Here is a 14,619-nt window from a genome sequence, read left to right on the forward strand (position 1 = left end):
CCACCCTAATTTACGAATAAATTCTTTACAAATCCTACCATGTGGATTCATGGATTTTTTTTTTTTTCACATTCTGTCTCTCACAGTTGAAGTGTACCTCTGGTGCAAATTACTGACCTCTGTCATCATTTTAAGTGGGGGAACTTGCACAATCGGTGGCTGACTAAATACTTTTTTGCCCCACTGTACTACCTGCATTTTTTTTTTTAGGAATGGCTCTATTTACACTCAAAGTACTTGTGAATGTGTCCATGAAGGTAGCAATCATGATATTGAAGACAGACAGGAAATGATGGGCATTGCAGTTCAGTAGTTTGCACCAAAGTCATTTAGCTATACTGGACTGTGACTGTGTCAGGAACTAGATTAACTTTCTAGATTTATACCTTCTCATCTATTCTTCTGAAGTTACTTTGAAGTTAGAGTGAAATTAGCTATTGGTATATGTCTTATTGCAGTAGCAAGGAATAACAGCTGTCTACACATAAACTACGTGGTGAAAAAAGGGACACCTACACGTTACACCTACAGGAGATACTTAATCGCTTTAACGGCATAAGCACATAAGCTACCAGAGGAGGCCCAACCCTTTTTTTGGTATGTAGCCAATCAGATTTGGTGTGTGGCTAACAGAGGTACATGCTGTTTGTGGCCAAGTCTAAATTAAAATGCACTAAATCTTGTCTGGGTCTGAATTGGAGGCATTTGAAGTGGCGCGCTTAAATGGGATTATGATGTCCTGGGTGTAGAAACATTTCTATGTCTAATTGGATTTTCTGAGGCTACAACGGTTGTGTTGAAACATGATGTACAGGAATGCAGCAATCTGGATTTGATCGAGCCTCGAACCAATTGTCTTCCCCACGTGGCAAGCAGATAGCGGTTTGGATGACGTTTAACCACCTGGCAGACAGGCTTCATCTTGACAGCAGTTTGAGGAAAGGCTCTGTGTGGGATGTTGATGTACCCTGTTGTTTCAGCTCGGCCAGTGGACTCTGGAGTTTTTGGGTGGGGGCAATGGGGGAACATTTTCTATCTGTGCTTTCCCCCTTCTTTCAGTGCATCATTTTTCATGTGTCCACTGTTAAAAGCCTCTTTTGATGGAAGGCATGTGATTTGTGTGTGTCCTCCTGCGATACCACAGCGGAGCCTCAGCATCAAACACTGACCTTAAGGGGTCCAGATGGACTTATAGTTTAAGCCACATGTCTTTGATGATGCAACATAGACAGTATTCTGTACTACTTATTACTGATTCTGTGCATATTGGTCAGACCGACACATTGATTGTTTTTAGTGGTTGGTTCTTTAATTCTTTTAGGTTTGTTTTTCAGTAACATTATTGCTCTCAGGCCTTTTCTGCAGACGAGTGGTGCAAAATTCTGGATTTTATTTTGGTTTTGTATCCATCTGTATTCACTATGCTTTTGTTGGTTGCATCAGACATTGCTGCTACCGAGCAAATATGGTATTGCTTCCACTATCTTTAGGCATAGAGGGGGAAAAAACCCAGAGTAACTTGTAACTGCTGTGTCTGTGGGAATAGTATAGCACGTATGCTCTCACACATACTTGTGCATATACAAATTGTTGTCATCACATCAGTGCTTCTGACTATTACTGCAGACAGGGTGAAAGCTACCTGAGCAGCCTGTCTGCTGTTTGGTCCAGCCACACTTTCTGGCCAGTCTCCCCTCACCTCTGTCAATTAGAGTGGATTGACTGTTGGGGCCTGGCAACCCAAACCGCTGCAAAACAACTGGATACTCTGCCAACACTGCTTATGTTTCTCATAGGGTTGTGGCAAACAGGAATGTGCTGCATGTCAATACAATGTCAACAATGGATCAGAAATATTTTGTGCAAAACTGCCATTCACTATCAAACAACAATGGACTCATATTACAAGTACTACGTGTGTGTATTTGTGATACATATTTGTGATTAGGGATGGGTATCGTTTAGGTTTTATCCGATACCGGTGCCAAATCGGTACTTTTGAAACGGTGCCGGTGCTCAAACCGGTGCTTAAAGAATGGAGAACACAAAATTGGTCCAAAAACCTCTCATGTTCAGCTGTTTTTTGTAAAAATATAACAATGTTAGCCTTTTCTGCAGCTATGGGGCATATATGGTATCACTCTTGGCTGGAAGCAGTGCTTAAACAATGGAAAAAACACAAACTTTGTCCTAAACCTCTCATGTTTAACTGTTTTCCACTTTTTCTTTGGTCATTTTAGCCTTTTTAGCCAGGGTGAAGGGAGTATCTGGCATCAAACAAGAGGACATCCGCATGTAGCTATGATGATGTTTGCTAGTTCACCTTACATGCATTAATGTAATAACGTGGTTAGCCTACTCAACGTAAATTAGCTACTCACGCAGAGAAGAACGGCTGCTGCCACCATCATCCGTCATCATTTCTGCTACACTGGCAGGGCTAGGGGCCAGGACTCTCCTCTTCGTGTTTTTGGGGGATGTTGCATAACAGGCAACCCACCCGCAGTAGATGTGCTCGGTGTGAGGTCTCGCAGCAAGCTATCAAATACGGCGCATTTCTGGGCTTTTAAAAAAAACGCTATGCGTCGCCAGGTGTTTCATCGGATTTGAGGTGTTACCTCCTTTGACAGTATCACAGTATCAGCTTAAAGCACTTGTTGCAGGCTGCTGAGTTTGCATATTTTGCTATGAAGTACAGCCAGACTTTTGACCGCTTCGCCTTGGACATTTTTAATCTGTAGCTCTGCTCTAACAGAACGTACATACCTGGCCCCGCCTACTATCCTCGGAAACGTAAAATGATTGGCTAGAATCTAAAGTGTATCACAGCTCAGGAAAAAAAAGCACCGAAATAAAGCACCGAAATGTGCGCTGCTTTTCGGTCTGGTTACTACCGTTTATGTCAGAACCGGACACCGGTACCCATCCCTATTTGTGATACATAAATTCCACTGTGTCCTTCTCTTCGCAGGGAGACCCAGGGCCCGAGGGACCACGAGGACTGCCTGGTATGGTGGGACCTCAGGTGGGCCTGATATTTGCTTCTACCATTTTTTTACATCTTAGGAGAATCCTAAGTGATTGAATGTTAAACTTTTCCTTCCCTTTGTTCCGCTCCCTCTGCGACAGGGCCCAACAGGACGAGCCGGCCTGCCTGGATTGAAAGGTGATAAGGTGATCTAAATATTTATATTATTGCAGTGCATCTGTGTGTGATGTGTGACTTGGACGTACTATATAAGATCCTTGTGACATTTTGCTAACACATCCAGCAAACTCAGTCCTATGTATTAGTGTTTAATCATTTTTTCATGTTAAACGCTGATATTGCTCCAGTGGTTCTTTACAGACTCTTCATTTGCTTTCACGACATTGAACTCAACCTATCAAACTAAATTTTGATAGTGCTGGTGCATTAAACAGCCTCTGTATAGTGTGTGCCGTTTTTTTGTTTGTGGTTTCTTCAGATTATTGCGGCAGTGCAGTGTTGTGTTATATCTCTGTTTGATACTATGAAATCTAGGGTGAAACCGGACAAAGGGGCGAGCCAGGAGAGATGGGGTACCAGGGGGATAAGGTAAGCGTCCTTACAAAGCATAGCACGCCATGTGACCATGCAATGTGTGTATCTGCTGTTACCAATAGGTTCTACCTGTGTTTGCTCCATTACGGTACATAGAGATTGATTAAAAAACAAGAAAAGTCAACCACAGACTTTGTGAAATCAACTCAAAAATGGTGTGTGTTTGTCTTTCAGGGTGCTGCTGGTGCACCTGGTCTTCCTGGGCCCAGAGGGAAACCAGGGCCACCGGTATGTCTGTGTGAGTGTGTCTGAGTGGGCAAAGTTACTCATGCTTGGAACATGTATTTGCATGTTCGTGGATGTTTTGCCATGCTTTTTGGATTCAGTTTATTTAGTCATACTCAGAAAACATTACCTTTATCTTAGATTTTCTGGGAGGGGAGATTCAGTGATAGGAGATAAATGTGAAATTAATGTCTTTAAACAGCTCTGGGTTTGCTTATCAGCACAAGCAACCATTAGAGCAAATTAATCTCTTTTAAGTTAAAACATTACAAATTCCCTGCAGGATGATATCTAAACAAGTCACGTAATGAGAATAATGACATTGTTAGCCCAGTGTAAAGAGGAAAGAAAAGACAAAAAGCTAACATGTAGTTAGCAGTCTACATGATTAAAGGGTTTTTGCTATTTCCTGTCATATGTATACTGTTACAGTGCTGGATAATTATATTAAACACAGCCAGTGCTAAATAAAGCGGTTAGCATGTGTAAACGTAATCCCTTTGGCTCAATCTTTGGTTTCAGGTGGGTTTTTTCAGCTCTTGTCTCTTGCCAGCCAATCAGAGATAAGTTGTGGTTTCAGCAAACTGCTGCATCTTTGACTTACTAAGAACTGTTACTGAAGCGCTTAGAGCGATTATTCCACACCAAACCCAGACTGGTGCCCAGCTGTCTGTAATATTAGTGTGTTAACATAATGGCAGGAAAGTTGCACAAGTTAAACGGCTATCTGTAGTGAATCAAAGCAAAGAAACAAACATTTAATATGGAGTGACAGAAACTGCTTGGAAAATCTTTTGTCAACCACAGATTAGCAAATATGAAGTAACATTATTAGTCTTTATTGTCTAATTTTTTACTTTTTACTTTCTTTTTTTATACCCTGTCCTGTCTGACAGTTATAGCAAGCAGAATCATGATCTGAGTGCTTTAGACTCTCTGTAGGATCCCCTTGGTGATCTAACATTTGAATACATCATCAAAGTGGTGTCAGTGACTTATTGGGTGGATGCCGTAGGCATCCACACTATTGAGATCCTGTTTCTCTTTATTCTTTATCCTTTATTATTCTAGTTGCTCCGTTTCTTTGCCGCTTAACTACTCCCTCAGTTTTCAGCCGATTTTTACCATTCAAACTCTAAACTGTTCTGCTATTTCTGCTTTCGACTGCTATATCTTTTGGTACTTATTACTATTATACTTTTTAAAATATTACACTTTTTTCCTTTAATTTGTCCCATTGAAATGAATGGGAAACTTCTACAATTCTGCTAAAACTTGCTTGTCTTTGAAACTTAACTACTTCCTCATACTTTCACCTAGAAACTCCATTCAAACTTTAAAACGTTCTCAGATGATTGGGCTATTCCTGTGTGATTCAGCTTTTTCATATCTGTTACCGTTTTCATGTAATGACTCTTTAAGTTTTCAGTTACAACTTTGTGATTTTTCAGAAAATACATGTGTTGCTATGGTTGCTATGCAATTAACTCCCACTGCACACTCGTCCGTTCTGAATTTTCTCTTCATGTCTGAACAACTCCTTGCTACTCGCTCAATTTCCACTCAACTTCCACAAATTATACATCAAAACGTAGGTATTTTTGCTGGCTTTAAGACAGTGTCACTATAATTATTGTGAGAGTTACGTTTTTTTCACAATTTGCCTCGAAGTGACACATGGTCTAAAAACTCCCCATTCAAAGTCTATGGGGAGGTTGTGAAACTCAGAGCTGAAATACTGAAACTGAAGGCATTTTCAAATCGTCATATCTCCTTAACGAAGCAAAGTTAAGACATGAGGCTTGTCCCTGTATATCTTCAGACACTCCTGACACTCACAATTCAAGAATTATTTTCTCACCTATTACCGTTCTGAGATGAGTTAGACTTGTTTGAGGGGTGGAAATCTGTCCTCCTCTCATTTTTCAAATTCCGAAAATGAAGCCGTTTCTTCTCTCGTCATATCTCCGCGACGGAGATACAAAGAGCTATGTAAATCGCAGTCAAAGTACACCAAAGTCCGCTGATTCACCCAGTGCAAGAATTATGCTTCTATCCCACCTAGTTTTTGAGTTACACGACGTTTTGTAACTCCAAAAAACGGCGTTTTTCGCGTCTCACCGCGATCTAATTCTGACTCCTCATCACCCTTTTTTTCAAAGCGCCCGCCCCCTTAGAGGTGGCGCGATTGGTAATGACACCGCTCTTCAGACCAGAGGTCGTGGGTTCGATTCCACCTTGGCCCACATGTTTTTTTTTTAACTACAAATTTATACACTATCACAGACCGGTAATTCATATTGATAATTTATTACAATTCTGCAAAGTTTAATGATTTTAGCAGCTTTTCTAATATGGACCTCAGATTCTGGTTAACAGTCTATGGCAGAAATACATACAAGTACACAGCCTGATGAAGCAGACAGAAGCAGTACCTCTGATTGGTTCCGCAGTTTCACCTCTTATCAGCACAAATCTCACCCTCTTCTGCTGTTTTCACCTCTTTTCTGCTAATTTGAGCTTCTGTTCCACAGTGCACTCAGCCTCTTCTGCTGTTTTCATTAGAATTTTAAGCTTTTCCACCTTTTTTCAGTTACGTGAGAACCAGTTTGGCTCAATGAGTAGCTGAAAAATATCAGCCTCTTCTGCTGTTTTAGCAGGATTTCAGAGTTCAGCTTTTTCACTTGTTTTAAGCACAAATTTCAGTTTCTTTACCTCATTTCACAACAAAGTTCTTCCTCTTCACCTCTTTTCTGCTAATTTGAGCTGCTGCTCCACAGTGCACATTTTCCCTCTCATCATATCTTTGCTTGTGACCAGAACTCATTTGGCTCAGAGGGTAGGGCATCTGTCGTGAGACCCGGTGGCAGAGGTTCGAATCCTACCTGTGACAGCTGCTACACATGTTCACTGCTTGCATGCGCTCTGCTTTCTTGACACTCTCCAGTGTGTCATTACACATACAGCCATCTTCAGCAAGCACTTCTGCTTCTACACTTCTTTTCAACTCGGCTTTTTGCTTCTTTACCTCTTTTCAGCAGAAATTATTCCTCTTCACCTCTTTTCTGCTAATTAGAGCTCCTGCTCCACAGTGCACTTAGCCTCTTCTGCTGTTTTCATTAGAATTTTAAGCTTTTCCACCTTTTTTCAGTTACGTGAGAACCAGTTTGGCTCAGTGAGTAGCTGAAAAATATCAGCCTCTACTACTGTTTTAGCAGGATTTCAGAGTTCAGCTTTTTCACTTGTTTTAAGCACAAATTTCAGTTTCTTTACCTCATTTCACAACAAAGTTCTTCCTCTTCACCTCTTTTCTGCTAATTTGAGCTTCTGCTCCACAGTGCACATTTTCTCTCTCATCATATATTTGCTTGAGACCAGAACTCATTTGGCTCAGAGGGTAGGGCAGCTGCCGTGAGACCCGGGGGCAGAGTTTCGAATCCTACCTGTGACAGTTGCTACACATGTTCCCTGCTTGCATGCGCTCTGCTTTCTTGACACTCTCCAGTGTGTCATTACACATACAGCCATCTTCAGCAAGCACTTCTACACCTCTTTTCAACTCATCTTTTTGCTTCTTTACCTCTTTTCAGCAGAACTTCTTCTGATTCACCTCTTTTCTGCTAAATGTTTAGCCTTTTCACCTCTTATTAGCACAATACTAAGCAGCTTCTGCTAATTTCACCAGAATTGTCAGTCTCTCCACCTCTTCTTTGTAAGAATCAGTTTGGTCCAGTAAGGTGAGACGCCGCCTATAGATCAGAAAGGCCAGGTTCGAATCTCGCTCAGGGCAATGTTTTTTGTTTTTTCAACTTTTTCTGCTTTTTTCAGCAGAAATCTTCAGCGTAAGGCATCCACACAGCATTTTCGCAGGAAATGCAATTTTTTCTAGTTTCGGGATTATATCCGCACAACACAAGAGGAGCAAATTGTTCATGTCTTTCTTCTCTTTTCGTCAGGGTAAAATTGGAGAAATGGGTGTGACTGGATCACCTGGGCCTCCAGGACCAGAGGTAAGGCATACATGGTTGTGCATTTTTTCATCACAATTTTCTGACAGATACTTACCAATGCATATTAACAAATATATTTCCTCATATGTGGAGTCCCCCAGCACTTAATCTTGGACCAATTTTGTTTTCTTTATACATGTTTCTTAATAGTTTCAAAGGAATCTCTTACCATTGCTATACAGATGGCACACAGTTGTACATTTCTGTTAAGCCCTAAAACCTTAACAGCATCTCCCGTCTCAGTGAATGCTTCTCTGCCATTTCTAAGTGGATGTATTCAAATTTCGTTCATCTCAATCCTGGTAAAACAGGTTCTTGACAGTTTCTCTAAGGAGATCAGTCAGCAACGTTAGAAATCTGCATCTTTGCACATCTTTGAACGACGTCTGAGTTTTGCATCTTGCATCTCAAATCTCATCCAGTCATGTTTCTTTCATTTAAGAAATGTTGCAAAAATCAAAGACTCATTCTTTTATCTGGAGCTTTTAATATACACTTTAATTTTCTCCCACCTATTACTGTCAGTCACTTGCATCTCTCAGTCCTCCATAGCTTCTCTCCAGATGGTGCAGAACATAGCTTTTGTTAGCAGCCTTGCTGCTATCTGACGCTCACCAATCACAGCTATTATTGCTTCCGTTTGCTGGGTCCAAGTGACATTCAGAATCCACCTTAACATCAAATTATTAACATATAAAGCTCTACATTGACTGGCTCTTGCTTATATCAGAGCGACTGACTTCTTATTTTTACAGGTTAGTTTTCCATTCATATTTTCCCATTTATGTATCTGTATGTTGGAACATGTATACTTATGGTTAGCTTTTATTCAAACTGTGACACACTTAGTAACTCTGTGTTTTGAAAATTATTGTACAAATAAATTATTATTATTAATATTTGTTGCGCTTGCATGAAATAAAGGGGAGTCAGAGGCAGCTACTGTTAAAAACATGATCTTCACTGAGGCCAGTATTCAGCAGTCCAGTATAAAGTATGAGAAGGTCAGAGTAAAATGTTTCAGCTTTTGTCTTCTTAAAATATTGACTGTAGCATTTCTTTTTTTCTTTTTTTTTTTGCTGTATTTTGGCTCAGTGGAGTATGCTGACTAAAGTAAAGACAGATTGAGGTACAGCTACTTTCCTAATAGAGTGTGTAATGCAATGGACACGTTGCCAAGAGAGTGCTTCTTTTATGGCTGCTCCAAGTCAAACTTATGATAATGCAAAGACAAAGACAGCATAGGGGTAGCATAAGGTAGCAGGTAGCAGATATAGGATTTAAGCTAAATCCATGTGGCTGTAAAATAAGTATTTTCATTCACGGTGCATATACTGCAAATGCTGGCTCACCTTAGATTCGAAGGGATTGTTATGGTTGTTATTCCGTTTGCTTTCACACCAAATTATCTACCAATTTAGAAGATAATGAACAGCTTAATATAAATCTTAAAACAGAAACGGATGACTTCAGAGTCTTATACTGCTGAGTGTGTCTGTGTGGGCAAAGTCGCTCATATTAGGTACATGTATTTGCATGTTTTGTCATTCTTTTGTTCCTTTTTTGGGCTGAGTTTATTTATTCATACTCAGAAAACATTATCTTTGTCATTCATAATCCCTGTAATTGCTAAAAATTGTAATTTGATGTTGATTTGAATTATTAAAATTAGCTATAGATGCTCTGACAAATAGAGACTGAATTGGTTTTTTTGTCATGGAAGAGGCAAGTAATTATTTTACATTCTTTAATTTTTTAAGTCAATAATCGACTTGCTTTGCTTAAAACGTTGTTGTTGGGGTTTTTCGTGATAACTGTATTAGTAGTAGTTCCATTAAAAGCTTAAAAACAAGCGTTTTACTAGAGAGAAAGAGCAGCAGCGTGGGATTGTTGTTGGAGCTTTTCGCAGGCATCAACTCATCTGACTACAGTTTGTGGTTAAATTAAAAACTCCTGAATACGTACTTGGAAAATCTTCTCTATGCTATGCTAGCTCTCCCACTAGCAACAACATAGCACTGAACTGAATGTAGCACATTATCTTGCTAGCCACAAGCGTTTCTAAGTCAAAACTATTACATTTCCACAATGTTAATATGTCCTTAAAATTTTCCTGCTCTGTCATGGTCTGCCAGCACTCTGTCTTTAGGTGTTATGCAGAATATCTCACCTTCTGTTAAAGTGTTTGTTAATACTGCACAGTATGTGAAACACATCGACAATGTCAAAGTCAAGCTGCCCAGAATTGCTACGTCATCAAAGGTCACAAAGGCTGCAGCTCGCAAGCACATTTTATGAGATGAGTGATTGTGTCATGGCAGGCTTGCCTGAGGGAGAACATTAGCTCAGCAGCAATCCATCATTATTTTTATACAGTTCTGTCTTATACAGGTTAATGCAGAGGAATCAAAACATTTGGCTTAATAATAATGTTCTATAACAATATTCGTTCTCTCCTGAATTTGCAAGGGGTTTCCTGGGGACATTGGAGCGCCGGGCCCAAACGGACCACCTGGTCCAAAGGTACAACGGCATCTCTTTTTCCACTCTCTCGATCCATCCACTCATTCATTAATTTCATCCAGTCATACATTCACCTGTGTTTCAGGGTTTGCAGGGTGAGAGAGGACCCCAGGGTCCGCCAGGGCCTAAAGGAATACAGGTGAGACAATTTGACACCTAACTTATCTTTCCAGGTTCTCAATTCACTCAGAGAAGAGAAGTGGAAACTATAGCTCACTGAGGAATTTCCATTTGATCAGGCAAGATGAATTAGCACACTCCCTCTCATTTAACATCTATTCATATTTCACAGGTATAGCTCAGATCTCAGTTTTTTTCCCCCTGCTATATCTCTCAGGGCATGTTCCACCAGGTGAAGTCATGATTCACCAACAGGTGCTTATGAAAACAAGGCTGAAATGTTTTCCAGCCCTGTAAATAGAAACAGAATCCACTGGAAAGTGTAGAGCAACACACAGTTTTCTATTGTGCTTAATGTTGGAATATTGATCTGGCCTCCATACACAACGGTGTAGAGTTGGCTAATGTATTCTTCTGTCACACACGGCAGAGTACGCAGACAAAGGTTGTTACTGGTGGTGGTCAGAGGGCCCGGTGGCGTCTGTGTCCGGCAGCCTCGCCTCTGTCAGTGCGCCCCAGGGCAGCTGTGGCTACAATGTAGCTTGCTATCGCCAGTGTGTGAATGTGTGTGTGAATGGGTGGATGACTGAATGTAGTGTAAAGCGCTTTGGGGTCCTATGGACTAGAAAAGCGCTATACAAATGCAGGCCATTTACCCAAAACAATGATGTTGAGAAATAACAAGATATTTTTTCTCTTTATTTGAGTAAAATTTTAACCTTTTCATATCCAGTTTGCAAGACCTTGTAAGAAACTAAGATGGACACTTTATTAGGTACACCTGTTCAGCCTCTCATTGAAGTAAATATCTAATTAGCATGCCACACAATGCTTTTAGAAATGTAGGCACAGTAAAAACAAAAAACCACTGAAGCTCAAACTGAGCATCAGAATGAGGGAGAAGAGTGGGTTAAGGCCAGATGAGCTGGTCTAAGTATTTCGGAAACTGCTGGGATTTTACACACTATGGTTTGTAAGAAAGAAAAAAGAAATCTAGTGAGCGGTGGTTCTCCTGCTGACATCAGACAACTGCAGAATCATCAGATTTTCTGTAGGTGGTATGACCGGGAGTTTTGCTGAAAGTCTGAGGTGTACAGAGTAAACAGGAATTAAGTAAGCACAGCCCCCTGTGGAGTTCCTGTACTGTAGACAAGGGAATGTGCCGACATCACCAATTCAGACAGAATTGCCTTCATCTGTTAGCGATAATGGATGCTCAGAGGGGAAATGTTGCATGCAACAAAAAAACATGGGTAGGAGTAACACGGTGCTACAAGATGACCCCAGAGTTGCTGGCACAATGCTACAGTGGAAATCACTGCACAGGGACGTTTGATCATTAATAAGGGTTTTCCACTTTTTAAAGGTTTGATGGCTCACTTTTGATTGAACCTATGCTTAAAAAATGACTATTAGTCATTAATCATGATAATAATAATGTTAATAATTAATAAAAAGAAGCCCTGAACCATCATGGAGCTGAAATCATTTACCACTAAGAATGGAAAAAAACTCTCCAATTGTTATCCTTGCACATGCTTTCTAAATTTTGTTAAAAGAAGAAGTGATACATCAGTGTGCTAAACTTCCTGGTATTATGTAATATAATAAAAATATAAGTTCTAACATCTGTTTGTGAAGAGACATAAATGCTTTATACAATTTTCAAATCAGTGTAACACGTTTTTATTTACAGCTTTTCAGAAACATGCCTTTGGAAACTTTTGATTGAACAAACTTTGTTTCTGCAGGGCGACGAAGGACCACTCGGCCCACCCGGCGGGCCAGGCCCTACTGTAAGAACTCCCAAATTCATACACTGAATTTGCACTCAGCCGCACACGTAACTCATGCTAAGCCTTTTGTAGGTGGTTCATAAGGATGAATCACCTCCGACTGGATGGAATAAAATAAGCTTTGCCATCATTCGATCAGCATTTATACTTACGTTCACGTGTATGTGTCTGTCGACCTTTAGGGGAGACCTGGAAGGAAAGGCCACATCGGTGAACCTGGCTCCGAGGGTTTACAGGTGAGATCCCATCACTTAATCACCGTATACGTAAGTGCATGTTTGTGGCAATTTCAAATGCCACATGACATCATCATCTCACTGAAAAATCTTAACAGTGTTGTAAAAATGGCGTTACATTGTAATATAGTCAACTGTAGACTTTTTCCCTACTCTTTTTTTATTGGCTGTAATGTGGTATAATAAATTTAGTATTATGTACATCAAGATTTTATTGGTCTCATGCTTTCCTCCCCTTGCGAGGTGCTTATTGCCTAGACTTATAATGCTGTAAACATGCCCTTAATTATGAGAGAGCTGCAGTTTATTCTGGAGTTTGTTTTTCTCCAAAAAAACATCATCATACATGATGGCAATCATACATGTAGTCCCATGGTCTATGTGTGTGATCTTTTTTGTACTTGTAATATCCTGTGAGAACCAAATCAGTGATCTGTTTAACTACAGGAAGCTAACCAGCAAATTGTCTGATGTTTACTGCTTGCAGGGAGAGAAAGGGGACATGGGAAATATTGGAAAAGTTGGACCACAAGTAAGTTTCTTTCACACCTCTAATGACATTAGCTAACAGACGGTGTACTGTGGATTAGTAGTTTTCCATTGGATCCCTTTATAGAGAGTGCAGGGCTGTGGTATAGCTTTTATTAGATTTATACTGATGAAGTGCTTCCAGTAAATTAACTGTTCTCTGTGGCAACTGTGGAAGTGGTTACAGGAACACATTCTCATGCATCACTATTTTACTGACCTACTTTTGAGGCTAAGAAATTTTGGATCTCTCTTCTTGCGATCCAAATACCGTACTGTTTTTAAATCAGAATTGGTGGAACTTCTCAGTAGAACAGATATCCTCTGTGGAAGTGATCTCATTTGTGTTGTCCATTTTTTTTATGGCTCAAAGCCTGTAAAAGCCTTTTTGACACGCTGTTGTGCATGAATCATACTTACAGAGAAATTGTTAACACAGAAATGTTGGACTGTTTATCGATTACCCAAAAACATCTGTGTCAGGACTGGTTGTAAAGAAATCAACTAACTGCAAAAATCACACTTTCATGCGTCTGTCTTTGGGTTTTATACTTGACACAGATACTGTAGAGAAATGCCGGGACATAATTGTAAGATTCTCGTACGCACGCAACTGTTCTGACCATTCAAAGTATGCTGGTCTTTCCCAGAGGCCCCTTAATGCTAATATTTGCATTCTGTGCATAGTGGAGGCAACCAAGTGGGACTGCTGGACTTTGTTGCAGCACTGCACATATGAGAGCAGTTACTGAGTAGAAGGGCCTTTGAAGCCAAACAGGAACCATGGGGCTCTGCAGAGTGGAAAAAAACCCCTCTAAAACATATGGAGGGTCTAATGAATGCCATTACATCACTTTCCAGATAAATTAGATATCTAAGATGCTTAAAAAAAAGAAAACTTCCAAGCCCTGAGTCGATCCAAAGGGGTTTCAGTCAAACTGTCTTCACTGAGTGCATCTATATCACCCTAAGGCAGTGGTGTCAAACATAAGGCCCGGGAGCCAGAATTGGCCTGGCAAACACTCCAATCCGGCCCACTGGATGGATGTCTTTGGAAAATGGGAAGGAAGGCTTTTAAATGTATTTTCATAAATTTTACAGCCTGTCCTATTGATAAAGAACTCCTCCACAGTCATTCATAGTACAGTAATGAAGTAACAGACAAAATTACAGTTCCTGTTGTTTTTAGTATCTACTGCAGAAATGCGGGGGTTTATTTTATTTTTTTATTACTTTCTATCCAAAGTAAAATAAATCAATAAAATAGAACATTTTCTATAAATTAAATAAAAAAGCTGCCAGAACTTTTTCTGTAACTTTACATGTGCAGTTAGACTATTTTACACAGTCAAAAAGGAGTCTGGGCTGCCTATCATTAAATTGGGCTGCATGCGGCCCATCATGTAAAATGAGTTTGACATCTATGCTCTAAGGCCTCCCATAAACTGTTCTCGGTTTAATTTTGAGTTTTTAAGATCATAGTTTGGCTGATTTGAGGTTATCTGCTGATTGTTCTGTTTTCATCTCAGTCTCCACTTCACAACTAACTTCACCTATGTTTTGTGCGTGTGTGTGCGCGCGTGTGTGTCACTGACTCA

General features: G+C 40.2%; 1 protein-coding gene across 1 annotated transcript in view; it reads left to right on the top strand.

Annotated features, from left to right (window-relative positions):
• The window catches only part of col24a1 (collagen type XXIV alpha 1 chain), an 87,837-nt gene that overhangs the window by 42,055 nt on the left and 31,163 nt on the right, over positions 1–14,619 (top strand). The window contains exons 15-24 of the mRNA XM_026146179.1: positions 2,972–3,025; positions 3,130–3,174; positions 3,524–3,577; positions 3,758–3,811; positions 7,765–7,818; positions 10,288–10,341; positions 10,427–10,480; positions 12,213–12,257; positions 12,440–12,493; positions 12,981–13,025. Of these exons, the coding sequence (XP_026001964.1) occupies positions 2,972–3,025; positions 3,130–3,174; positions 3,524–3,577; positions 3,758–3,811; positions 7,765–7,818; positions 10,288–10,341; positions 10,427–10,480; positions 12,213–12,257; positions 12,440–12,493; positions 12,981–13,025 (513 nt within the window). The remainder of the gene's footprint in view (positions 1–2,971; positions 3,026–3,129; positions 3,175–3,523; positions 3,578–3,757; positions 3,812–7,764; positions 7,819–10,287; positions 10,342–10,426; positions 10,481–12,212; positions 12,258–12,439; positions 12,494–12,980; positions 13,026–14,619) is intronic.

This window comes from Astatotilapia calliptera, chromosome 17 (genome assembly GCF_900246225.1).
Source record: "Astatotilapia calliptera chromosome 17, fAstCal1.2, whole genome shotgun sequence".
Lineage (NCBI taxonomy): Eukaryota > Metazoa > Chordata > Actinopteri > Cichliformes > Cichlidae > Astatotilapia > Astatotilapia calliptera.